The sequence below is a fragment of the Perca flavescens genome, chromosome 5 (genome assembly GCF_004354835.1).
Source record: "Perca flavescens isolate YP-PL-M2 chromosome 5, PFLA_1.0, whole genome shotgun sequence".
Taxonomy (NCBI): Eukaryota; Metazoa; Chordata; class Actinopteri; order Perciformes; family Percidae; genus Perca; species Perca flavescens.
Genome location: NC_041335.1, coordinates 23,381,426 through 23,409,295, shown reverse-complemented (window position 1 = coordinate 23,409,295; position 27,870 = coordinate 23,381,426). Strand labels below are relative to the sequence as shown.

Here is a 27,870-nt window from a genome sequence, read left to right as displayed (position 1 = left end):
AATATTCAGATGTGATTTGCTTTACTTTTCAAATTGAACAAGAGAGGTGGCAAATGGCTTTCTCTGACGTTAGAAGAGGGGCAACCTAAACAATTGGCACAAACTTAAAAAAGAACATTGTTGGTTCCTTTAGAAGTTGACACTAAGGTACATATTGTTCTGTTAATTTCAATCTTTTTCCTCTACCATGCAGACGAGCTATGCTAACTAAGTCTCTAAAGGAATGTTCCCCCACTTTTTGTTTCATGCGTCCTCCTAATATTTGGGATAGAGCACACGCTGAATCTGCCCGTCGGCCTTACCAGTGTCCAGCCACTTTCCACACTGGAAGATGGTTGTCACTGAATTGGCCGTGTTGGTCACCTCCACACACTCTAGATACCACCCACACCCACAGCCGGTGCTGTCATGCTCCACTTTGACCCTCAGCAGCTCCCCGAGGTCCAGCATTTCCAGAACAAAGCGGTTTGTTCGCCCTCGCTCAAAAAGGTTGCGGAACGTCTGCCGCAAATGACGCTTGCCGGAGTCACCGTTTACACCATAGATGCTGATAAAAACGTTGGCGTCAGTGCCAGCTCCTTTCAGATCCCCAGTAATGACGATGATTTCATACTTGACAGGGACCAGGTTGCGGACTTTGCTCGCGAAGCTCTCGATGGATTTAGAGCACTCAAATGTCAGGAATTGGTCCTTTTTGGCTGCCAGGGGGATTTGTGCATCACAGTGGAAGAAATACCTAAACAGGAGAGAAGGTTTGAAGTCACATCAAAGTGACATTTTATATAACATTATGCAGGATGTATGAGATTCAACTCACTTGTTTCCCAGCTCCTTTTCTGTCACCACCACCTCCAAAACGTGCCAGAAGGCTTCTTTCTTCACCTTCTTTCCGTCTTTTGTTATGTGGCCGATGCAGATGCCGGCAATCTCCCCAACGTGCTTGGACGAGAACTCAAACTTGTCAGTGGCACCGCTGTGAAAGGGCAAACAAAAGTTACAACAACTTGCATAGTTTGTGCAGGGTTTAATTCTGAACAGTGAATGGTTAAATTCAGTGGTCTGCCAGAGAGTTTTTCTTTTGTGCGTCTCTTGGGATTAGCTCTCCTGAGAACAGACACTTGGAGAACAGAAAGTGAAGCTACAAGATAAAAGAGGGTGGAAAAACAAAACGTGTGAAAGAGAGGGGATTATGTAAGGCCACATAATAAGGTTTTACCATTAGCTGTTGCACCTAGACTCCCTTTGAAGACCTACCATAAGAACTTCTTTTTCTTATTCTCCAGAACAAACTCCTTGGAACGAGCTTTCCTTCCTTCCAACACAATCCAGGCGTTTTCCGTGGTGGAGGCGTCGTCTGTGTTAGCAGTTGTTGTGGCAATTTCATATTCTGTGGCAATGCAGACAGACAAAGATTGTCGCACTAAGCTCATTTCACATCTGGCAAATGGTTGTAATTAGCTGCAAGTCGTTCATCTTCGAAAATTAGAGAGCTTGTAATTATGCCCACAGACTTCCATTTGTACTAACTGGTTTTGTCACTGAGGTCTATGGAGTCGTTGTTGGCACAGGCCAGCTCCCTCATTATCTGCCTGTCATCTTCATTTCTAGAAAACCAGCGGTCGCAGGGGAACCTGAAGGTCTGGTCCATGGCCTCATCCTTCACGTCAATGTACTCCAGGTGCCAACCAGGAGCAGGACCTGTTTATAGCAAGAGCAACAAAGTCCATTACGGTTTTATCCTTTCAATGAGTACATGTTTTTTTTTAAAGCAATGATGTGTATTTACCCGTGTCACCTTTTTGCAATCTAATGATATTCACCCCTCTGTGCATTGCAGCTATCAATTGTGATGGTACATACTATATCAAAATTGGCTGAGGAACTCCAGAAGGAATTGTTCATTATCTATATTATTCCTCTCTTCCTTAGGTGAGACTCCTTCTATAAGCCCCTATGGGTTTTCCTAATCTTGTGTTATTGTTGTCTTGATTTTATTGTGCAAAATAAACAAATTCAATGGTTTTAACATTTTTGTGAAATATCTTTCATGCTGAAAGTTAGATGAGAAGATCGATAGCACTCTCATGTCTGAAGGTGGTATTGATATTCTAATCTAAGTCTCGGCAAGAAAGTGAACAAGCGTATTTTACAAAAAGGTTTAAATATTCTTTTCATGTTTGATAAGTAAGATAACAGTACGCTAAAAAGGGGTAGATTCTGGCATTTCATCCATTTCTGGTCATATGAGTTCTAATACTAGAGTTCTAATAAGAAAAGGTAAAATTTTATATTAAATTATTTTAAAATGATTTACTGCAGCGATTTCCCCTCATGTAACTTCTTGTTTGAATAGATGGTCTCAGGCATGTAAAAGCACACATAAACATACTGAGATTGTAATCAAACAAGCCTTGAAAGTCTAAAAGAAAAAGCCAAATCACTTCAAGGAAGTCATGATGTGTCTTTAAAGTGATGGTTCGGAGTAATTTCACCCTAGGGTCCTTTGCACCATGACCTCGAGCCTTCACACCCCCCCAGAAGCTTTTTTCAGCTGGGTCGAACATTGGGAAAGTTAGCGTAGAGCGTTATCGGCTGAATAGCTTAGCGCATGGGCTAATGGACCCACGTTTGTATCTCGTAAATGACCCCACTAATAATGCCCGAAATGATACCAAACTTCTACAGTAGTACAAATAGGTTATGCACTCATAAAACGATGGATTGGAAAGTGTGTAAGTATTCAGAAGTTTATGTAAATAACACTTGCCTGTTGGCTTCTGCTCTCTGCTGTTGTTGTTGCTGCTGCTGCTGCTGCCGGCAGTAAGACGAGTGCTTAGGGACGTCTACAAATTACAACATCGAAAAGAACAAAAATATTTATTAATTTAACTTTTTTTTTTTTAAAGTAAGTGCTGTAGTATAACTAGCAGGAGGCAAGTTATAACTGAGGTAAGTTTGGAGACATTACCTTATTTAATCATTAAATTAATAAATATTTTTGTTGTATCTCTTTTCGGTGTTGTAATTTGTAGACAGCCCTAAGCGCTCTTACTACCGGTAACAGTAGCAGCAGCAGCAACAGCAGAGAGCAGAAGTCAACAGGCAAGTGTTATTTACATAAACTTCTGGTGTACTTACAAACTTTCCAATCCATCGTTTTATGAGTACATAACCTATTTGTACTATTTGTACCTATTGCTACTCTACGCTAACTCTCCCAATGTTCGACCCAGGTGAAAAAAGCTTCTGGAGGGGTGTTTGGCTCGAGGTCATGGTGCAAAGGACCCTAGGGTGAAATTACTCCGAACCATCACTTTAAGATATATAATGGAATCTGGTCCCCCTTCATCCCTATGTGGAGAATCTATCCTTCCTGACTTCTTGATTGTTAATGTAACTGTAAAAATTGTTATTGTTTTATTTGGGTTTTATTTATTGTTGTTTGTAGATATGGTTTTAGTTTATTCCTGCCATGATTCCTGTATCTTTGCTCTACACAACCATACCTGCAATAAAGATTTATTGAATCAGGTGGCATAATTAGGATATAAAGGGTCCTATGCAAAATGAAAGGCTGGTTCTGTCATTAAAATATAGGATTGAACTTTTTTTTTAGGGGGCATATTATTTCAGGACTCTTTTTTTTTGTCAGGACAGCTGTAGAGAGGAAATGGTGAGAGAGGGGGAAGAATGACACTCAGCAAAGGGCCGCAGGTTGGAATCACACCCATAGCCGCTGTGGCAAGGACTGAGCCCCTGCACATGGGGCACATGCTCAACCAGGTGAGCCACCCAGGCACCCCGGGATTTGAACTTTATATGACTCTCAACATCATGTAGAGTTGGCAATTGTCTAATAGTTTTTGGATGTTTTTTGTTTGTTTTCTGTCATTGGTGGTGTATGTACTGTTAACAATGTACTATTAATATGGAAAAATTAATAAAGTGTAAAAAAAAAGAAAAGAAAAAGAAGCCGAATCACTGGGACAAATCATCAAAATCATGTCTGAAAAGAGAACAAAGATCCCTCTGTTGTTGTCTGTTGTGCTGTCCTGACACCCAGCCCTCCCTTCCTCCTCACCTTTGTTATCGTGCCACACTCGGACCTTTGACAGTTCTCCCAGACTGAGCATGTCGGGGAATCTGAACACATCTTTCATTTTACGCTCAAACTTGTTCCTGTTGGTGCTCTCCTTTAGAGGCAGTGTCCCGGTGTCCCCATACTCCCCAAACACCATCACAAACACATTGGCGTCAGTGCCGGCACCTAAAATATCACAAGCATTTGCTGATGAAAACAGATCTTTATATTTGCCTAATAATGTTGCATGGATGCTACTATAACATATATACACACATATATATTATGGTAAGCAATCAGTAGTAAAAAAAAATATGTCCAACGTTAACACCCTGTGGCCTTACATGTTGTAACACTAAATTATAAATACTGTGCTCGTTTTAGTTGTATTTTGTATACTGTATGTAAAATGCTCAAAAAGTCCAAAAACTGTTACCCACCTCCAACATCACTGGTCTGGACTTGGATGATGTAAGTTGTTTTCTCCACCATCTCCTCGTCATCCACCAAAGCTGCCAGCTCACACACCTTTGTCCTCTTTGGCCCTTTTGTCTTTGACAGCCAGTTCTCATAGGTAAACATATATATCTCCTCTGTGCTCAGGTTCCGCATCAGGATCTAAAAGGATTTTTATTTAGACATTCATTGACCACTGAAGTTAAATGTTTTCTTGGTGAATATCATTGTTTAGTTGCAGCAGAAGATATGACAGAAACAGACCGACAGTAGCGTGAAAGATTTCAGGAAAATATCCAATTGCAATTTTTCGGACCAATACTGTGATTTCTAAACTTGAACTACAAGCTTGTATTTGTGGTCTACATAGTATTAAACAAGATATGATATTACCAAGCATAATCACTAATGTATCTTGTATCTACAGGAATAAAACCAGATCAAATACAGAGGCTTTTTGCATTTTTATTTTTATGGTGCTATATAGTGCTCCTACAGGTTAGTAGCCCTATTAGTCTACACCTTACCCTGTCAAGAAACCAGTCAGGGCGACTTCCAGAACCGTCAATCCAAACTCTGATCTTCTTTAGAGGAGCAATGTCATCTATCTCCAAACTAAAAGTGTCTTTTTGGTCCCTTTCAAACCTAAACAGAAACAATATATACATTCACATATATTTGGACTTCAGATGGTTATCTTAAAGAAATTGTTTTGGAAATATGCTTATATGCTTTTTCGCCCAGAGTTAGGTGAGAAGATCAATATCACTCTCATGTCAGTATGGTAATTATCTAGCTACAAACCGCAGCCAGTTAGCTTAGTTTAACACAAAGACTGGAAACAGCTAGCCTGGCTCGGGCTAAAAACGCCTATCGGCACCTCTAAAGCTCACAGATTAACATGTTATATCTTGTTTGTTTAATGTGTACAAAAGTCTTGCTTAAGCCTGCGATTGTCATGATTGATTATTCTTTTTTTGGAGTTGTGTTTCTGTCCACCAGGCGTATGGAGCTAAATCGGGGCCAAATGTTTTGTTCATTTGAAAAAAATATATATAGTTGAAAAAATAAAGCTTGAAATTGAAAATTTAAGTTTTGGTCAAAACTTGGAAAAAATAAAACCATGTATTCAAACTTAAAATAAGTGTACCAATTTTTCTTTCAGTTTGAATAAAATATAGATTAAATTCTGGAATTATTTTGAATAAATTATAAATTTTCATTTTTCACTTTAATATTTGTTTTCAGTTCCACATTTCATGTTTTCAGATTCAAAACTTATTTTTTTTACGCCTTCAAATCTTTTTTTTTCGGTTTCAAATCTTTTTTTTTTTTTTTCAGATCTGTTTTTCACTTTCAGATAATTTTTTTTTCGGTTTCAGACTTTTGGCCCTGATTTTGCGTGGGGGCGTGGCTTCAACTCAGAGGGGCGTGGTATTATGAGTGACAGCCTAACAACGAAGGCAGAAGACTCCTCTGTCATGTTGACTTCAGGAAATGGTGTTACTGTGAGAACTATGACTGAATGCTTTCTATCCACTATATACATGTGATGTTTACTTAATAAACTGATGCAAGTGACAAAGTTCCATTTAAAAAATTGTATTGGACAACACATGGTACCAATTACACTATAAGAGCAATAAACTGATTGTGCAGTTCGGCAGGAACAATGACTTCTCCCACTTCCATGTATGACATTAAATGTAGCACCACAGTATTCACTCGGCAGTCAGCATAGCGTCCGCTCCGCCAAGGCAACCTGCTGGCGCAGCCCACAGGTAAGACATGTGAAAGATATTAGCCTTTTTGAATGGATACTTTGGGACATTATCCCCGCAGTGGCATTTTTTTTGTCATTAACACATAAAGGGAAAATAGGTGGACAGCTGGAAATGAAGCATCGCTAGCACAAAAGTTAGCATTAACTAACGTAGCTTCACACTAGCTGGTGTTTTTACACCAATTTTAGTGTCCAGCTCAAGTTTTTTTGACTTTAACGTGTAGTGGTCTTTGTTAACCTCTGTTTGTCAGAATGACCATAACTCGACAGTGGCTGCCTGCAGCCGTACAGCCTTATAAATATAAAACATTATAGATAACTAACATTGCTAGTGTTACCTTTTCATGGTTAGTTTAAACAACATAACTTGTCCTGGTCCGCTTTGTTAATCAATCAATCAATCAAAGCTTTTATTACGGACACACACGGTCCAGAAAACAGACAGTAAGACATACAAATACAAAAAGACAAGTTAGTGTATTCTGATACTTAAGTTAGGCTGTGGTAGAAGCCTTCAAAGTTTGCCCACTTGGCATATTTTGTAAGGCATAACTGTCATGCTGTTACATGTAACGTTATAGTGTAAAACGTAATTTATCAGGCCAGAGCATTAATGTAAAGTCATATTTGTCTACTCTATAAAAGGAGACCTTCTTCACTGCAGCCAGTGTCAAGTTATGGTCATTCTGACAAACCGAGGTTAACAAAGACCAATACACGTTAAAGTAAAAAACCTTGAGCTGGACACTGAAATTAGTGTAAAAACACCAGCTAGTGTGAAGCTAACGTTAGTTAATGCTAACTTTAGTGCTAGCGATGCTTGATTGCCAGCTTTGTCCAGCTGTCCACCTATTTTCCTTTTTATGTGTTAATCACAAAAAAAAATGCCATTGAGGGATAACGTCGCAAAGTATCTATTCAAAAATGCTAATATCTTTCACATGTCCTACCTGTGGGCTGGTGCCAGTGAATACTGTGGTGCTATAAGTCATACATGGAAGTGGGAGAAGTCATTGTTCCTGCTGAACTGCACAATCTGGCACAGTTTATTGCTCTTATAATGTAATTGGTGCCATTTGTTGTCCAAAACATTTTTTAAATGGAACTTTGTCACTGGCATCAGTTTAAGTAAAAATCACATGTATATAGTGGATAGAAAGCATTCAGTCATAGTTCTCACAGTAACACCATTTCCTGAAGTCAACATGACAGAGGAGTCTTCTGCCTTCTTTGATAGGCTGTCACTCATAATACCACGCCCCTCTGAGTTGAAGCCACGCCCCCACGCCAAATCAGGGCCAAAAGTCTCAAACCGAAAAAAAAAATATCTGAAAGTGAAAAACAGATCTGAAACCGAAAAAAAAAAAAAAGATTTGAAGCCGTAAAAAAATTTGAAGCCGTAAAAAAAAACTTTTGAATCTGAAAACATGAAATGTGGAACTGAAAACAAATATAAAAGTGAAAAATGAAAATTTATAATTTATTCAAAATAATTCCAGAATTGAATCTATATTTTATTCAAACTGAAAGAAAAATTGGTACACTTATTTTTAGTTCAAATACATGGTTTTATTTTTTCCAAGTTTTGACCAAAACTTAAATTTTCAATTTCAAGCTTTATTTTTTCAACTATATATATTTTTTTCGAATGAACAAAACATTTGGCCCCGATTTAGCTCCATACAGGCGAACATAACTTTTAGCTCTGTTTTTGGTCTCTACCAACTCTTGATGGAAATATTTAGCTGATACAAATAAAAGAAGGCGAGAAAGCAAATAAATGTAATTCCCAAAATATAAAACCATTACGTTAATGACAAGTGATCAATACAATCAGGTGCTAATTGCATGACTGACCTGTCCTCATTTTTGGGCAGCAGCATTTCCTCTGTGCTCCCATTGGCTCCGTACACCGTCAGGAAAATGTTAGTATCAGTCCCTGCAGACTGAGTGTCACCTGTGACAACTGTTGCTGAATAAATAACCTACAATATACAGCAACAGATAATACATATATGGAAGAGACTAATTCTGTTTTTATACTACACATTAAATGAATATTTTCCAAGGTTTTATATTTTAGGTGCTGTGACTCACTTTGCGGTTTATGTTGATCGTGCTGGCGTCCAGCACATTGAACAGTCTGGCAGTCAGACCATCTCCCCTGTCTTTAGCCAGCCAGCACTTACATGGAAAGATGTACTTGATACCTTTGGTTGGCACGGCAACAGACAGCTCATCCACCAACCAGCAGCTCTCTGGTGTGACACCGTTATGGCCAAGCTGAGGAAGAGACGGAGGGAGGAAAGAGGAGGGACAGGAGAGAGAAAAAGAGGGGGAAGGTAGAACTGGGAATTTATATATCATTTGATTTTGTTTGATCTAGGTACCAGAAGGCACAGATATAATTCATTATTGCTGAGCTAGAATGGCTTTATTTAAATTTTTAACATCAGTGCATTGGAGGAGGCAGCAGAGAGAAGACAGTTTCACAGATTTAGCAACAGAGACAGCCCTAGATTCTCACTTCCACCCTCTTGATCTCTCCAACGTCAGTTCCATAACACACAAAGTGGTCCATGGTTCCGGCTGTGAAAGATTTCTTTCCCTCCTGCAGGTCCAGCCACAACCTGTCTGTCTCGACGTCATTGGGGCCGATGATGATGACATAGACCCTGGCTGTAGTGCTGGCATCACGCTCCATCCCAGTGGACAAGGTGAAGTGATAGGGGATGACTGGGCAGAGGAGAAGAATAGGAATAGTTGAATTCAAACAAATAGTTTCACATCTTGAGGAATGCGCTTATTTGGTTTCTTTCAAGAGTTAAATGAGGGAATTGATACCACTTATATGCCTGTACAGTTAATATAACTCTATAGCTAGCAGCTGGTTAGCTTAGCTTAGCATAAAGACTAGAAAAAAGGGGAAACAGCTAGCCTGGCTCTGTCGGAGGGTAACAAACCCCCCCAACCAGCACCTCTAAAACTCATAAACATGATATATCTCGTCACCGTGAGATTGCCAGGCAAAAAACGGCCAAGAAATAGTCGTAGATATGAAATACAGATTATTTCTTGAAAAACAACAAATTGTTGTTTTTACACTTTGTTTTTCTTCTTCGCATTCGGAACAAACAAGAGGTGTTAACTAGTGAGCTTTTAAGGTGTTTGTAGGAGTTTTTGTTATACAGGCATATTATATAGCGGCAAATTTAGAGCAAACATGAGTGGAATCGATCTTCTTATATAACTCTCGGCAAGAAAACAGATAAGCATATTTCCCACAATGCTGAACTATTTCTTTTTAATTCTTCTAATTCTTTAATTTGTTCAAATTTTAGAGATATAAATACACAAAGCTGTAAACTGAAAAATTTAAAAACATTTTGAAGTATTTCTAAAAGTTTTTATTTTTTTAAGATTTGCATGCAGGGCTTTTCTTTTTTGGATTTTAGTATGGAGTGTTCTTCCCTGCTGGTATTGCTATTATTAATTTGACTAATTTTTCAAAAGGTTCCTTTATGTTGTCTTTGCTGCAGGAAAGCACATGTTTTCATCATACTCCAAACCCATCTTGGGAAACATGAAGAATAGTTTTGTGACCTTACTTGGACCCTCTTCCACCACTGCCACCTTTTTTTTCTTTTTCTTCTTGTTGGCGTTTCTGTCCAGCCCCAGTTTGGCCTGAAGCAACTTCTTGGAGTTTGGATCAGTGTTTCTTTCACCTTCATACCCCTGAACCCGACACATATCAGACAGATAATCAATGCATTTAATTCTCATAACTTATCTGCAGCAGCAGCTTATTTGAAATAAGATACGAAGAACAAAGTAATAACCATAACCAGAGTTTAACAAACCTTGACGAAAAATGTCCTCTCTATGCGTTTGTCCTCTTTCTTGGTCGACAGCCAGCGCTCACACAGGAACATGTACACCTCTTCTGTTTCCATATCCAGCACCTCCACCTGGTCCAGGTACCAATCGGCCCCTAGCATGGAGTTGTCGTGACGAATACGTATCTTAAACACTTGGCCCAAGTCCACAGCCTCAATACTGAACTTGTCCACCTAAGAGGCAAAGAGAATATGACACATTTTGATACCTTTAGACACCAGCAGTACTGTGTCATAACATATCACACCTTTCCTCACATACCTCTCCTCTTTCGAATTTGTTCTTATTGGTCTCAGATTTGGCAAGTTTACGCTCTCCTGTGTCTCCCAGGTCTCCGTAGATGGTGAGAAAAACGTTGGCATCCGTTCCTGCTCCGTACATATCACCTGTCCGCACAGAAACTTTGTACATGTGAGCTGTGATGGAAGAAAAAACAGAAATATGAATTAAGTAGACGTACTCAATGTTTGCTCACAGATTTGTAATTATGGAAAACTAAGATGATTTAGAAATTTCTGGTGTGTACTGAAGTTTCAATGCTTATATGAATTAAGTAGATTCCCATCCAACAGTCTGTGTGTGTTAATGCAGTATATTAATTAAGCCACACAATGAGCTGAAACTCGCTATGAAGCTCCATAAAACCGAGGGCATCTGCAGATTCAGGTGATAATTCTTTGTAGGTTCATCACTACAAGCGACCCCTTTCACATTGTTTTCAGATTGTCATTCGATGCATTGTTATTATAAAAACTGTGACTATAGCCTATATGCTATATGCTGGAGCTGCTCCCCGTGCGACCCGACACCGGATAAGCGGACGAAGATGTATGGATGGATGGATGTGACTATAGCCACATTAAAGCTACAGTGCATAGTTTCTGTCGCCCCCCATGAGGAATTCTAAGTAATGACAACAAAACTGTCCACATTCCGTGATCGCGCACCCCACCCCTACTCCACGCAGTTGCTTGTAACCAAGGAGCACGCGGAGGATTAAAAAACATGATGGACTCTTTAGGTGTAATTATCGTCACTCGAGTTTCTGTGCGCTAAAGTCGTCGGACGACACACTGTTCTGAACATAGTCACACGGAGAAATATAGAGAGAGTTGTGTGAAGCTGATAGTCTTAATTAGGTTTGTAGCAACTCATTTGGCAATGGCTTGAATGTAACTGACGTTCATTAATATCAAAAGGTTATGCACTAAATCTTTAAAAGCATATAACAATTATTAGCATTCTTTTATTTCAAAGCACAAGTATGCAGAAAAATTGCCTCATGAGTGTTATATCATGTGTAGTGGTATTTTACAGATGTAGTTGCTCTAGATGGAGCTTATTTTAACTATTTTAATTACTGTTAGTTGGTTTAATCTAAAACAGTGTATCATATTTTATAAGTTTATTGTATCTTTTATAAGTATTATTTTAATCTGTAAAGTAGTGACTAAAGTGGTTATTTTCCTCTGAATTGAAGTGGAGTAAATGTATAAAGGGGCATGAAATGGAAACTTAAATAAAGTCCTTCAAATTTATACTTAAGAAAAGTACTTCAGGGTTAACCTACTTTCCAAAGCGTCCTCCACCTCAACTTCAGTCCTTTTCAGCTTCCCATCCCTGAGGAGTTTCTCTGTGATGATGTCTGAAGGGACCAGCTCCCTCACCGTCTCCCCATCATCTTCAGACTTGGCCAGCCAGCACTCACATGGGAAAATGGTCGTCTCCGAACCCTGCCATTAAAAAATTAAATAAATAAAAAAATCCCCAAACTGGGCCCAGCTTTGTCTGACTGACACCAAAGGAAAGTATATTTGACTCTAAGAGGTGTGTGAGCCAAAAGGTGTGACATTATTAATCGGTCATTAATTTCATTAGGGTACAGACAAGGAAATTCTTAAAGATACACTTATCTACGCAAGTTCATTTTTACTACCTTTCCTTTCCTGAGCTGTCGTCTGATCTCCACTCTGTCCAGGTGCCATCCTGGGTTCGTGCCCTTGTTATCATGTCCTATTCTGATTTTCTCTATAACGTCACCAACATCCTCCAGCTGGGAAAAAGACAACACAGTGTTAACAGAGCTGAAGCCACCGTCTTAAAAGGATGTAAAGTCCAGATCAACACACTCACCTCCACAATAAACATGTCCTCAGCTCCCCTCTCAAAGTATAGACGTCTCTCTCTCTTATTGACACACAGGTGTTTCTGCTGTGTGCACACTCCCTTGCCTCCATACAAGACTATAAACACATCGGCATCTGTTCCCGCACCAAACACATCGCTGGTGTATATCTTTATCTCATAAGGCACAACTGAGAAATCAGAGGAGAAAGTGACAGCTTTGTTTTGTTTACAAGTTGGAAGATATGCAGTAAATGTGCAGTTACTCAAGCACTCATGCACAGTTTTATGTGCACAAGACAATACTTTGTAGGCCCAATATAATAATGTGTGCGCACAAGTTAATATCTAATGTGAACAAAATAAAAAATATATATCATATTTTGGAAACTTCAGGAGCTGTTTTCTTAATCCTGCTCCTGCAGTGTCTGCTCCCACCTGCATGGCAAAAACTAAATTGATTGTCAATAGACTGACCATTGATTTTGTGTCCTTACCTGTCCCGCAGGGAAAACACTTTAGTTTACTGTGTAGTATTAATAAAGATATGCATACCTGTTGGTAATAAGTAGCAAATTACGTTACATTCTAGTGCAATAAGGGAAAAGTCACATTGTATTAATTTTTTTTTTCACTTATTATTTTAGAACATGTTGTTGGCTGTGGTTTGTTTTGCTCAGGTGGTTTTATTTAGTTTTGTTTCCATGTGTCTTTTTAGGCACTGTAACAGATTGTATGTTAATCCCTGTTGATCGTGTCCCTCAGATTGCCGTAGGAGAAAAGGGGCTGGGTGGAGAGCCCCGGGAAGGAAGAGAGTGAGTGAGGGAGTAGAGAAGTGTTAATAAAGCATTTGGCTGGTGTTCAACTGAATGCTTCATGTGCGTTTCTTTTCTTTTCTTATAAAACCTAGTTAGGCGAACCTATGAACAGCCGGTTACAGTGCTGATCAGGAGCAGCTCTCCTAAATCCTGGGACCCGCTGTCTATTTTTGGAAAAGGGATCCCACAGGATTTTATTTGATGGCTATAGTTATTAATAGTTGCATTAATAAGGTTTTATATGCAAAATACATCCTGATCTATTAACATAAGATCATTGCTATGTAATAAGCAATTAGAGGTTAGAGTCATTTTGGTGTTAATTGCAAAGTTTTTATTTCTTAAGATGCCATAATAATGAAAGAATGTGAATTTTGTTTTTAGACTTATTGAATTTTTTTGTGATGGATTTGTTACGGTTAATTAGATGATGACGATCACCTGCTGTAGAAGGAAGTGGAAAGGCAATGTTCACTTGAGCAGGATGAAGATTGTAGTGCGTGTGTAGAGCATAACACTGGTACAGTTTTTCACCTCACATTCAACAGCATAATGCATAATGTTGTTGAAGTGAACCGTATCTACGGCTGCAGCAATGTGATTTGGATTGTTTCATGTGTAAATTAAGAAGATAAGGTTTAAAAGTCAGGCTTCATCAGAAACATAACACTTATTACAGGCTGCATCAAAAAGTCAATGCTCTGGAAAGCACCCTTCTCAGATAGAGTGCTTTAAATACATTTCACTGCTAATACGTCCACACTTTTATCAGAGTAAAATTTTGCATAAAGCACTTTTACAGGAAGATTTTTCAATCAGCGCATCGCTACCTTCACTAATGGATTTGAGTACTTCTTCCACAGCTGTTCACTTACATGGTATGTAGAGTTCAGTCTGTAACTCGGCAGGATAGAGATCTCTCACAATCGCCCCGTCATCTTCTCCTTTATCCAACCAGCGGCCACATGGGAAGCGTAGTCTCTGACCCTGTGAGGGGGCGTCAATCTCGACCCAGTCCAAGAACCAACCAGATGAACCCCCTGACAATGAGAAAGCAGTCATGTTATTCAGTTTTATATAGTTTACTGCTTATGCCAGTGACTATTTTTATTCTGTAGAGCCTTTTCTTTCCCCACCTGAGTTGTCGTGCCCTATTCGAAGCTTTTCCAGGTCGCCCAAATCCACCGCCTCCACAGTGAACTCATTGATCATCCCCTGTTCAAACTTATTCTTATAGTTCTTACAAGCCTTAAGGTTGATGATCCCTGTGAGTGACATGAACATTTTAAATCAAGATTGGTATCATTGAGTCAAAAACATAAAGCAGGAGGCTGCCTCAACAATGCCAGGATGCTGGCGAGTTATCGTACCTGTGTCGTCATTTTCTCCGAATAGGATAGCAAAGACGTTGGAATCAGTTCCAGCATACTTTTTCTCTCCGGTTTTTATTTTGATAGTATATGTAGTAGACATGGCTGCAAGATAAAAATTAAAGTCAGTACTTTAATCCTTTTCATCTTCACACTAATACATGAGTCCCTCTTTGCTCTTGTCTCCACCTGCATGTTTCACCAGCACTTAGATAAATACTTGAGCAGGGCTCCCTTTTATCTTGTCCCTCTACTAAAATATGAGTCAGCTTTGAAACTGTTACATTTCTGCTCGAGCCCCAGAGTGGCGGCTGTCCCCTCCTCATCCTCATCCTTCCTCATGAAGGCCTCGTCCACAGGGACCAGCTCTCTTGCTATCTGTCCATCGTCCTCATCCACTGCCAACCAGCGGTTACAAGGGAAATAGTAGCTATAGATCCAAGAAAGACTCTGATCAGCACTCGACATGTTATCAAATCACTATCAATTGTATAATTACACAAAACTATTGCTCTTTAAAGCGTACAGTGAGATCTTTCCCTGTGATAACTGAATAATTGAACAAAACCCATGCAAACTGTATGTTGGTTTCACCTACGTTGTATCATCCTTTGTGTCCACTATCTCAACACGATCCAGGTACCAAGTTGAATAAGACCGAGAATTGTCATGACGGATCCGTAGCTTCTTAAGAGGACCCAGATCAACAGCTGTCACAATGAAAACATCCTCCTGCCAAATACAGCAACCAGAGATATTGTTCTGCTCCAGACAATACTTTTTTATGGCATTTAAAAAAACATATGTAAAAATATAATATACTAAGAGTTTTATTGCATAGTTATTATTGAAATGAGTACAGTATGTGTGGCCGTTTTTGTAAACAAACATTATCTCCACCGAAGGGAGGCTATTGTTGCTTTGGATCTGTGGACATGGGCCAGGTGTAATGTAGATATTAATAATTCACAGGTTTGGATTAAGTCATCAGTAAAAGTAGGACAGGTTCACTGACACAGAGGACTTCTCATAGCTCCTCTCAGTCACAGCTGGCTTGCCTACAGGAGAGTTTGTAATCCCACCAGAATACACTCCCACCCACACCTTGGTGCAGGGCTCATGTTGCGTGGAAGTGCTTGAGTCTTTGACTAGCTGCTGGTTAATATTCAGCAGGATACCCTCCCAGGAAACAGGGTACAATTGTATAGCCCTAATTAAATATTTTGTTTACATTAGAGATCCTGGCTCAAACAAACATTTCTACCCTTCTCAGCCGCGATTTTTTATGCTTGTGATTTTAAGTTAAGTCAATGAAGAATAATTGGAAAAATGTGAGCCAGTCTAATATAAATATGTGTGTGTTTTGCCTTTTTTATGAACCATAGTGGAACATTTTTCCCAGGATGTTTTCACATTGCTGTTTACATTAATGAATAAAAAAAAAAATGTAATTCATTGTTTGCCTTTCAGTTATCTTTAGCTGATTAAAAAAAAAAAAAAAAAAGTTGTCATCTCTCATACCTGCCCCCGCTCAAATTTGTTGAGGTTGTCAGAGTTCTTTAGATAGCGCTCTCCGGTGTCTCCGTTTTCTCCATAAATATTAATGAAGACGTTGGCGTCGGTCCCAGCACCCAGCGTGTCACCAGTGAAGACGCACACTTCATAAGTGTTGACTGTCAGACAATGTAGTACAATATATAAACGTGTGAAAGAATATTTAGTTCATGAAACAGTAAATTAAGTGGCATATGAGTAATTCAGCTTTCCTGAAGTCATCCGTGCATAAATAGCAGACGTTCAACACTTCTCTCTCTGAAATCCAACATTACACTTGGTTATATTTCTTTTGTACCTTCTAGGTCCTCTGCATCCTGAGGCAGCAGCTCCACCACCAGCTCGCCGTCCTCCTCTCCCCCGGCCAGCCAGCGCGAACAGGGGAAATGATAATTCAGCACCACCTCCTGCATCTCCTCTCCTCCTTCCTCCTCCTCCTCATCTTCTTTCTTTTTCTTCTTCTTTTTCTTGTCCTCCTTTTTCTTCTCCTTGGGCACCAAGGCCATGATTAGATGTTTTACGTCCACTGTCTCCAGGAACCAGCCAGATCCGATCCCTGAGCCATCGTGACCGATGCGGATCTTAAAGACCTTCCCCACATCTTTGGCCTCTATCTGGGGAACAGTTGCAATGTTTCAATTCAAAACAACATCGAGAACTTTTCTTTGGCACTATCATGAACTCCACAATCTGATACCTTAAATATTTCTGTGGTGTTTCGCTCAAAGTTGTTGGATCTGCTTCCGAGCGTGATGACCTCTGTCTTCCCCTTGTCCCCGTAGATCTGGATAAACACTCTGGCGTTGGTGCCAGCAAACGACACATCTCCAGTCACTACTGTTACCTCATAGTTAATCACTGTAAAATACACATTGACACAGGACAAAGGACACACAAATGATTTTAAACCAATATAAAAATAACAGCACACATTTGGGCCATTATTTCTTGGAAAAATGTGACTAAGGTAGAGTAGTTTTTAATATAATGCTTACGTTTTATATTTTACCATTAAAATGACACCTAGATCTTAATATGCAGTATTTATGTCATTTGCTAAATGACCAGAAAACCACAGTGTTAAGACACAGGACCAATTACAAAGAATGTCAACATGAATCTGATGTGTGTGTGTGTGTGTGTGTGTGTGTGTGTGTGTATGTTGCCTACATTGTTCTATGTCCAGGATCTCGCTTGGGTAGATCTCCACCTCTGTCTTGCCGTCAGCCTCATTCTTGCTTAGCCAGCGATGACTGGGGAACATGTATTGCTTTCCCTGGATAGGAACCATAACCTGAACGCTGTCCAAGAACCAGCCAGCACGCATGCCTTCGTTGGTATGGCCAATCATCAGACGGTTGATCTGGAATAAGATTAAATTGAAGACACTATTTAAAATTGATAAATAAAAGATATTACCAAACACATTTACTGAGTAGTCAGACAAAAACATGCTTATAAAATACATTTATATTTACATCATACACTTTCTATCTTCTTCTCTTTTTTTTTTAAATCATTTTATTTAACAAACGCAGCCTCATGCTTAGCCCCAGTGTAATGAAAAATCTGTATACTACTCATGATTGTTATTGTTCAGTCACTGTCTGCACACAGACTGATCACCCTTTTCATGCTGGGAACCCTATCTATGGAAGGCGGTTACAAATTTAGAAATGCAGTAGTACAAAGTACAAAGTTAAGATCTTATCTAGACCTCTATTGATAATAATCTTTTGTAATATAACTTCTGCAATATAATTGCCTAAAAGTAAATAAGCTGATATTTATCATGTGCACCTTGACAGCACATATTGTTAGCCCACAATGGACATAATCTCAAAATCACTGACAGTTTTTTTTTTTTTTTTTTATATACATTATTTTTGGGGCATTTTAGGCCTTTATTTATAGGACAGCTGAAGTCATGAAAGGGGAGAGAGAAGGGGGAATGACATACAGCAAAGGGCCGCAGGCCGGAGTCAAGGAGTAAACCTCTGTATATGGACGCGCGCTCCACTAGGTGAGCTACTCAGGGGCCCCGATAAAGGATTTCTTAAGCGCCTGTATCTATCAACATCATAGTACATCATCATCATGTTTCTGCCTCCACTTTCTCACCTGTCCTATTTCAAAGGTTTCCACTGTGAAGATGTCAACGCGACCCGTCTCAAAGTAGTTCCCCAGGTTGTTGGCAGAGACCACCAGCATCATTGTACTGGTGTCGCCTTTCTCTCCGTAGAGCTTGACAAACACGTTAGAGTCTGAACTGCTCCCAGAGATGTTACCTGTCTTTACCGCGATGTGATAGCCTGTGTCTGACACACACAGAGACACAAACATAAGGTTAAATTAAAATGTTAGAATCAAATTTGAGATTCCTCTAACTTACTGTAAAGACGCTGTCCATCTGAGAGTGGCACTAACTCTCTGACAATCTGTCCGTCATCCTCGTTGCGGTCCAGCCACCTGCACAGCACATTCAATGAACAAACTCTCATATATCTCACACCCGTAGTTTTACCAACTGTTCAGCACGTTTTTTTTCTGTATTCACACTGAGACTAATGCACCTGTTGCAGGGGAACTCTACAGCGTGGGCCTCAGCCTGTCCCTCCTCTCTTACAATCACTTTATCGAGGAACCAGCCGCAGCCTCCACCTTTGCCATTGTGTCCAATCCTCACCCTGCGGATCTGCCCAATGGCTACTGCCTCCACTATAAACTCATCCAGCTAGAAAGACAAAAAAAAACGGTCAGCATAATTTTTATACGTTCTTGTGTCAAACTGAGGAATATGTGGTGACGACCAACTGACAGATATCATTGCACATTTTTTTAATCAGCAGATAAAACAGAAAGAAACAAAAACCAAGAAGCATATAAAGAAGGAGAAGACAAAGAATTAAGTTTTCCTTCCTGATATTTCACTAAGCTCGTGTACTGAAAGTACCCACATTTCCTTTCTCAAACTTGTTGACGTTGTTTTTGCAGTTGACCAGCTCCCGATTTCCGGTGTCTCCCTGATCGCCAATCAGATTTAGAAAAACAGTTGCATCTGTGCCACTGCCTCCGGTAGTCCCTGTGCAAACTGTCACTCTGTATTTGATCACTGCAGAACAAAATAACATAATTATATCTGATTTTACTTTCTTATTTATTTTTTGGCAAAGCAGATTTCTGTTGCTCATGGTGAATACAGGTGCATATACATACCGGGCAGCGGCTCAGCGATGAGGTCTCCTATGGCAGGTAGCTCCCTCACAACCTCGTTATCATCTTCATTTGTGTCCAGCCAGCGCTCACAAGGAAACTTATACTTCTCCTTTGTCAGTGTCTTCATCAAAGTTGCCTATTTGGAAAAATGCACTTTGATATGTGAGGGGCTGTCTGGATTATCAATTCATTCACGTGTGTAAACACTGAACACTCAAAGCGGAACAATCTTCGGAATTTCCTTCTTTATTTCTAAGGTACATAAAAAAGGAATTGTTTTGTTTGAATGAAATATTTAAAAATGAGATACTCTGTTAATGCCTTTCCGTGTCTTTTATGAACTGAGGATACTAAACTGTTTCATTATCCTAGTTTTCATGTTAACTAGCATACCTACAACTGTGCATATTTAGGCATTATATAATTAATATAAAATAGCAAAAATGTTGCTTTATATATTAATACTGGCAGAATGCATCTGAGTAAATTACAAACTGAGCTAATTTAACTGATATGATGATAGATATTATAATTCCTCACCTTACTGAGATGCCATCCTGCAAAAGGATTTCTCTTCTCGTGCCAGATACGGAGTTTGGTCAGTTTTCCAAAATCAGGCAGCTCAACCTGTAAAATCACATAAAAAGTTTCCTAAGAAGCCTCATTATCTGATTGCTGATATTAATGTGTGTGGTATTAAAATAAAGGATACTTACCATAAACCTATCCACCTGTCCCTGTTCAAAATTGTCTGTTTTGTTGTCCAGTCTGATCTCATCGCTCTTGCCCTTCTCTCCGTACACCTGGAAGGACATATCTGCATCGGTTCCTGCACCGGGGAGGTCTGACGTCCAGATCCACAAGGACCATGGGTGCTCTGAGGGGAACCAAACCAAACTAATGCAGTGCCCGTTTGGAGCGCGTGCCTGTTCAGAACGGGTTGATTGTGTGGTTCCCAGTATTATTTTTTTTTCACAACTTTACTATGTAAATTCTCACAAACATGTGACAGAAAATGCAGTTATAAAATGCTTGGTTCCCAGAATTGCTGCTTGCGTGTTCTCGAAAACTACTCATCTGATGGTAAATGGTAAATGTACTGCATTTATATAGCGCCTTTCTGCCTTACGGGACAAAGCCCTTTACAATTTGCCTTTCAAATTGCCTCACCAATTCACATACACCGATGGTAGCGGAGCTGCAAGGCAAGACATGACACAGTAAAGGAATACTCACTTTCCAAATTTGTGTGGACAGAAAAGAATTTAAGCTAATGCACAAATTCTGCTGTATACGTTTGTGGACCAGAAGAAAACAAATATACCGGTAGTACATACAAACTGCACTCATCATTTACCTTTCTTTAAAATAGATATTGGATACTTAAGTTCACAAGCAATAGGAAAAACAACTCATTAAAATTACAAAGTAGAATGTAGACTGCCTGCTGAGTCATTATGCAAATGTGTGATACATAGTTTGGAGTTTGGAATGGGGTTTTAAATATGTTTGCTCAGTGTTTCCGGAAATAAAAGAAGTACAAAAAAATAGCCATGAATATTGACATTCAACTTACTCTTCTGTCTCTTCTGCCTGAGTGAGACCATCTCATAGAGCTCTCTCTCTATCAGCCCATCTCCCTCCTTCTCATCCAGCCATTTGCTGCATGGGAAAGTCTGCTCTATCCCTGTGAACGGACAGTACACCACCACCTGCGGAAAACATTGATTCAGCTGAATTAACTCTCAGTAAATTAGCAGGTTGTAGCGTTTGTATGCGTGTGTGCATGTTCAATGTACCTTCTCGCAGTGCCACCCAGCACTGACTCCTTCATTGTTGTGTCCGATGGTGACTCTGCTGAGGGGACTAAGGAGCGCAGCAATCTCAACATTGAAGATGTCTGTCAGTCCCCGCTCAAACTTTCCACCCTCCAAAAACACCTGGATACAAATACATTGAAGAAAGGTTAAAGGAAACGGTGGTTTATCTACTGTAAGAAAGATGTATAACCCAGATGAGATTTCATCACATTCATACTCTGGTGGTGGTCTAAAATTCAATTGTTTTGGGTTCTAACATGCCATTTACTGGATTACTACTAGAACAAACATTACAACATTAAGTTAAAGTTCTTTATATACTCTGTATATAACAACTACTGCCGCAACAATTCTTTTTAAAATGAGGTATAAGTTGTCAGCTCTGTGTCTACGTTATCTTCTCATCACCTTGCCACTGTTCTTCATGCCTTTGGAGCCGTGCATCACAATGTGGACTTTGGAGTTGGTCCCAGAACCTCGGATGTTTCCTGTCACAATCTGGACGTTGTACACAATACCTAGTGGGTACAGTTACATGTCAGGCTATCATCTGCCAGTGGGTCACTATGGTCACGGCACCCAAACTCCCCAAGGAGCTTAGCAGGAACCAGATCAACCAGATCTAAACATTGATAGTCTGACCCAAGAATTAATGATCTTGCAGTGGACAGAAAACACATTTTTCTTTTTGGACTGAATAAGAAAAACAGCAAATGATCTGTTCCTTGGCAGTAGAATGTTGTCTTACAATCCTTTATGCAATATTTTTCAGACCAGGGAAGCAAATAATAGTTCCAAAATGAGGCAAATAATTTAAACAGCCAAGTGTTGAGTTCATTATCCATGGTTGCATTCACTGACATGAGGACAAGTTCATGTAAGGCAGTTTATCCAGGCTCATAAACACATTTCTCACCTGTGGGCTGGTTTCCCCCCACCAAAACGTCTCTCTGGATCTTCCCATCATCCTCATCGATGGCAAACCAACGATTGATTGGAAATTCATACACTATTTTGTTTCCCATATCATCCAGAATAACCTGTATAAAAAGGAAAAATAAGAAAAATAGAATGTAATCCCAGCCAACAAGTTACAAGACAATGCTCTTTTATAAAGAAAATATTGATCACTAAGAAAGTTAATGTAGCAACAGGTTGCCTTTATTGAAATTATAATTATAATTAATATTTATTATAATATATATATATATATATATATATATATACACACACTGACATCATTTGATTGATGTCTTTAAATCTGATATTAAATGTATAAAATTGTATGAACTGTATAAACTAATTAAAGATTGTTTCACTTAATAATTTACTAACATATCATATAGTATATAGCCTAAGCTTAAACATGTTTTAGCAGCAATGAAAATAGCAAAAGCAAGCTCAAATAATATTTTGTCCCAAATCCATGTGAACTTTAACAGGCAGCACAGGTGCAGTGCAAATAGAATATGATTCATTACTGATCTTTGGTGTCAGTCTGTGCTGCAGTCACCAACAAATCTACCGACTCGTCTGTCTGTTTGCTGTAAGGCAATCCCTTAATGGGCCATGGTTTCCCTTTACACAGAGGGTAGAATGACGACATGTGTGTGTGTGTATTTGTATGTGTATGTGTATGTGTATATTTGTGTGTGTGTGTGTGTGTGTGTGTGCTTCTGTTTAAACTAACTCATCTCTCAGTTGTGCACACGTTATGTGTTGGAAGAGCATGGACACCAGACTCAGATGAGAAAACTGAGAGGAAATAAGAGGATCATATGTCTAAAGTACCTCTGCAGAGGCAGAACTGAGCAGAATGAGGTACAGTAAGACTCTATGAGTTTTGTTTCAAGATAAGGTTCTGTAAAACCCATAAGTTACACATGATGACACAAATGAAATTAACACATTATTCTTTATTTATCTGTCTTAAGTATAGATGGATTTTAAATTAATTCATTTAATTTCTAGCTTACTAAAGAAACAGTCTTGTAAATAATATCTGTTTGTTTCTTACCTTCTCCACAAACCATCCTGCTGAAGAGCCTTTGTTATTATGGCCAATGGTGATCTTCCTCACTTTACCCAAGTTTGGTGCCTCAATGGTGAATTTGTCTTCTGTGCCTTTTTCAAAGTTATTTTTGTCACTGGCAAGTCGCCTTTCACCTTAAACAACAAAACAATTGTTAATTCTATCAGATAAATCCTGATTTAAACCCAATTTGAAAAGAATCGACTGCATTTAAGCTGGTATTCCCTTTGGGAGAGAGCTCATGTAAGCACACGTTACCTGTTCTGCTTTAATTTACCTGTGTCTCCAAACTCCCCAAAGATATTGATGAAGACATCTGCGTCAGTTCCACTGCCTTTTACATCCGCAGTGAAAACACTCACTATATACTTATTATCTGGAAAATAAAGACCAACGGTCACTTTTTGAAATTAACCGACTTTTACAGACCTTAGTCCATGACGCAGTTACATCTTCATTTAAGTAGTTTTACGTGACTCATTTTAAACCAATCCCTGACGTTTTACTAACCCTAACTAAGCCTTATTTGTGTTGCCTAAACGTAACTAGTTCCATTTCATGAGAATTCCTACGTGTTTAAAACGGCGCTTGTTACGTTGAATAGAATGATCACATTAAAATTTCCACCGTGGTCACATGTTAAAAACGGCCACCGCACGGCAGTAAATGGAATACTCATATATGTTGTTTTGGGAGTCAATGACAATCGACCTACTCTGTCGTTTAGATATGAGGATTTGTTGCAGCAATAGTATGTTACTAGAGGAAATATGGATGCTTCAAATAACTAACTTTCTAAAAAAAAGCAATTTGTTACATAATACTCTGAATATAAAGTATATCAGATATGCAGTACTTATCTGTGTATACATACATTTTGGAAAGTCCATGGGGTCCATAGTACCCAGCAGGTCTCTGACACAAAGGCAGTCTCCCTCCACCTTACTCAACCAGTTGTTACAAGCAAAGTAGAACCTCAGGTGAGGCCTGATCACATCTGTCACCACCACTCTTTCCAAGAACCAGCTGGCGTTCAGGCCGGTATTGTCATGCTCAATCCTGAAGCAACACAAAATTTAGATAAATAAGTCTCACTCTTCTTGCAAACAAACTCAGGGGAGGAACTTTGGCCTAGGTCGAACTAAAAGCTGATCTGTGCTGTACTGAAAAACAGTCTGGATCAGGGATAACATGTCTAGAGTCTAACATACCGTATCTTTTGCAAAGGTCCAACATTGTGAGTTCTAATTCTGAACACATCAGTTTTGCCTTTTTCGAATGCTGTGCGGCTCCTGAAATCACAAAATGGTAAGAGTTTGAGAACCACCCTGAATTTCAGCATCTTTTCACTCATCAAACTCTCAACTACAAAATAAATGCAAACAAGTAAAACAGGAAAGTTTTAAACATATCTAGATAAATCTAAATAAAATAAAATATTACACATGCATAATTCATAACGAAACACAAAGCCTGTCAATTTTGTTAGGAAATTCATGCAGCAAATCAATTCATGCAAACTGATAACCAAAATCACAGCACACAGGCCGTCGTATGAGTAGCCATTCTTTCACAACCACCACCATCACTGCATTAAGAAATAAATACCTCTTTTCTGTGCTGTTAAAGTGGAGAAGAAAATACACAGTTTTAATTAAAGCATCATAACCAACTCATTCACCTATGGGATCTGAGGCTAGACCAGCATGATAAATTAAAAAATAAATCTTAAGTTTTTCATTTGAAAACAGATGACCTTACATCTAAATTGCAGTTATCTTTGAAAAGGACTTACTTGCTAGCCAGGTGGATTTTGGGAGTGATGCCATATTCCCCAAACAGAATGACAAACACATTGGCGTCGGTTCCTGCTCCATTCTCATCACCAGTGATGGTCACCACCTCATACACTGCAGGGTTTAGTGACAGAATACAAACAGAGGTGTGTTTTAGAAAGCAGACGGAAAGCATAAATACAGCAGGAGATGCAATACAAGGGGAATGTTGGGCAGTATGGTAAGATACAATAGTAAACATATATAGTAGGGGGATGTACAGTTTACAGCTATAATCTGTGTCTGTATGTTTGTGCATGTTGTAATATTTCTATCCTCTTTTTAAAACTCCTCAGAAAAAGGATTTTATTGTGAGGTCATGTTACTCCACTATGAGAGTGACATGACTTTGTCTAGTGAAGGCCCTGCACAATAAAAAAGTAAGAGCTAGTATCATGGGTTGTTAAGGAACTTATTTATGGGGTTTTTTTTTCGTGAAAATCGAGCGAAGATAATTACCTCTTCTGAAGAGTCCATCATGTTTTTTTAAATCATCCGTGTCCTCCTTGGTTACAAGCAACAGCGTGGAGGACGGGTGGGGGTGTTACGCGATGACGGAAGGATTGTATCATGTGGATGCGCCGACAGTTTTGTTGTCATTACTTAGAATTCCTCATGGGGGAGACAGAAAACCTCACTTTTTTCCAATATGGGACCTTTAAAGGTTAATTTTGGGTTAATGTATGGAGTGCATGTAGTCAGAGCATTTTTCTGTGTCTCTCTGTGTATGTGTGTGTGTGTGTGTGTGTGTGTGTGTGTGTGTTTGTGTGTGTGTGTGTGTAGAACTCAGTTAAACATTCAGTATGGCTTTACATTGGGATTTTTAAATTCAACAGTGAGAGCCAAAAAGGAGCTTTGGAGAACTATGAAGCCCCTCATTAGGATGTGAAACCACCCTGTGTAAAGATAAGTGAGGGACAGGTGTCATATAGCTGTAGGTTGAAGATAACATACTGACGGCACATGTATGGTACTTCCCTCAGTGTAATGTTACGATATACATCAAACCAAAGCATAATCCCATAATTGCAATTCACCTCTACTCTGGGTGTCAGGTGTCTTTCCCCAAACAGAACTTACATCAAATTGTCCTTGAACTAATGACATACTCACTATAGAGAGTACTTTAATTCCAGAGTTTACCTTTTGTACATTTTACAGGTTGAGATAAAAAAAAGTTTGCAATCACCTTTCTTTTTATGATACTCATCCTCGTAGTTCTCCACTTTTTCTGGCTCATAGTTGCGAAGCTCATTCTCATAGATTTCAACATAATTTTCAATCTTCTTCTTCTTTCCTTTTGTCTTCTTGGTGTCTTCATCGCTATCTCTCTTTACCGAACCTTTCTTCTTCTTTTCTTTCTTTTTCTTTTTCCCTTCCTCTTCATCCTCAGCTGAATGTTCTTCCTCTTTCTCCGAGTTCTTCTTGGATTTTTTATCCTTTGCTCCCATCTTGTTTTTGACTGAGGACTTCTTGGATCCTTTCTTAGTGGTCTCGATCACATCAGGTAGTTTTTCTCCTCTCCTTTTACTCTTGGAGTCATTGTTGTTATTCTCATTATCAGTATCCTGTGAGTCGTTGCTCAACTCATCCCCGCTTTTGGCTTTCTTCTTCTTGACCTTTTTTTTATCTCTCCCTTTTTTCTTGGTGCTCGTCACATCCAGCCCAGATGTTTCAGAATTGGATCCTTCTTCATCGCTGTCTTTAAACTTCTTCTTCTTCAACCTTCCAGCATCCTCTGACTTACTCACCTGCTTACTTTTCTTCTTGGGCTTTGGTTCCTGATCCTCTGAGTCCTCGTCACCTACATCTTTGGTTTCGTCCTCTGTGCCCTGTCTTGTTTTTTTCTTTTTTGTGGGCATCTTTAATTTATTTACTACCTAGTAACTGTAACCGGTTCCCGTTTGTTCCGGTGAAACTTGATTAAACTGACCCAAGACTGTGCATGAGTGACCAGCTGGCAGGACAGGCCTGAGTAGAGCTCACAGACTGCTGTTTGGCAGGTGGCAGGGGAAGCCCTCTCTGCTGGTTATCCTGACCTACAAGAGCAGCAGATGCTCTGAGCTCATTCAAAATGATTATCTGCATGTTGTCACCTGACCAGAGGAAGAAGAGGTATTGCAGTAACTCTCTTGAAACAATTAAACTGCTTACAGCAATCTCCTTTAAAGTGGAATGTTATTACTGTAGATACTTCTTTATAGGTATAGTTGAGGGATGAACAGATTAAAAAGAAAAAAAAAAACATTTAAACACAGCTGGGCCTGCAGCTAAGCAGAACCCATGTGGATGATGATGACGACATCCAAACAAGCCAATAATGAATGTAACATTGCTTTACGTTCGCCTATTTAATAAGTCATACTATGTACTATTTTTTGAATTATATAAAGCGTTCATTTCAGTTTGATTAATGTTAACTTGAGTAGCCTACACAGTATAAAACATAATTAATGAACATTTAAAAAAGAAATTGAGATAACTTATCAAAACAACCCAACATCAGTTTGATATATATTCCCAGTGTGCTATAAAAAAAACATGATTTAAGGAAATAAATAAAAACGGCAATATATCGTTTTTTGCCAATGAACCCTTCTTTTGTATAAGATAAAAGGTGAATTGAGCGACTTTAGGCCACTGCGAAGAAGACCAGCTGACACAACATTGACATTCCATTGAAGTAATGTTTTCAACCACCAGACTCACTCACCTTTTTTTGCTCTGGGGATCTCCACCAGAAAAATACCTGGGTTTTTGATGCTCGGGTTTCTTTACCAGCTAGCTAGGCTGTGCTGTTTTAGGATGTTAAGCAAGCCTGGTCAAGCAAGTTGCAACATTGTCACGCACTGTGCCGCTGGCTGCTTGGCTCTGCTCCCTTCTC

General features: G+C 39.2%; 1 protein-coding gene across 1 annotated transcript; it reads right to left on the bottom strand.

Annotated features, from left to right (window-relative positions):
* Window positions 1-4: 4 nt before the first annotated feature.
* On the bottom strand, window positions 5-23,769 carry loxhd1b (lipoxygenase homology PLAT domains 1b). The gene is made up of 38 exons (XM_028579079.1): window positions 23,410-23,769; window positions 23,137-23,285; window positions 22,036-22,159; window positions 21,528-21,637; window positions 21,099-21,239; window positions 20,876-21,011; window positions 20,016-20,176; window positions 19,840-19,926; window positions 19,300-19,435; window positions 19,041-19,195; window positions 18,657-18,817; window positions 18,476-18,552; window positions 18,205-18,401; window positions 17,254-17,446; window positions 16,781-16,941; window positions 16,382-16,697; window positions 16,051-16,202; window positions 15,128-15,261; window positions 14,814-14,959; window positions 14,530-14,634; window positions 14,296-14,424; window positions 14,035-14,199; window positions 12,351-12,532; window positions 12,154-12,270; window positions 11,788-11,950; window positions 10,479-10,633; window positions 10,181-10,390; window positions 9,929-10,055; window positions 8,848-9,056; window positions 8,418-8,603; window positions 8,178-8,305; window positions 5,065-5,182; window positions 4,522-4,699; window positions 4,082-4,267; window positions 1,528-1,698; window positions 1,255-1,387; window positions 818-973; window positions 5-736 (listed from the first exon to the last, which is right to left on the bottom strand). The coding sequence occupies exons 3-38, from the start codon at window positions 22,142-22,144 to the stop codon at window positions 256-258; spliced, it is 5,871 nt and encodes a 1,956-aa protein (XP_028434880.1). The 5' UTR covers window positions 22,145-22,159; window positions 23,137-23,285; window positions 23,410-23,769; the 3' UTR covers window positions 5-255.
* Between the last annotated feature and the right edge of the window lie 4,101 nt (window positions 23,770-27,870).

What these genes read in the sequence shown, in the direction of transcription:
- loxhd1b (XM_028579079.1), bottom strand. Translation starts at nt 22,144, where the DNA reads ATGGGAAACAAAATAGTGTATGAATTTCCAATCAATCGTTGGTTTGCC. An exon ending in GCATGAAGAACAGTGGCAAG is followed by an intron (nt 21,240 to 21,527) that starts GTGATGAGAAGA and finishes ATTTGTATCCAG; the next exon opens with GTGTTTTTGGAGGGTGGAAA. An exon ending in CAGGCAGAAGAGACAGAAGA is followed by an intron (nt 20,177 to 20,875) that starts GTAAGTTGAATG and finishes GGTTCCCCTCAG; the next exon opens with AGCACCCATGGTCCTTGTGG.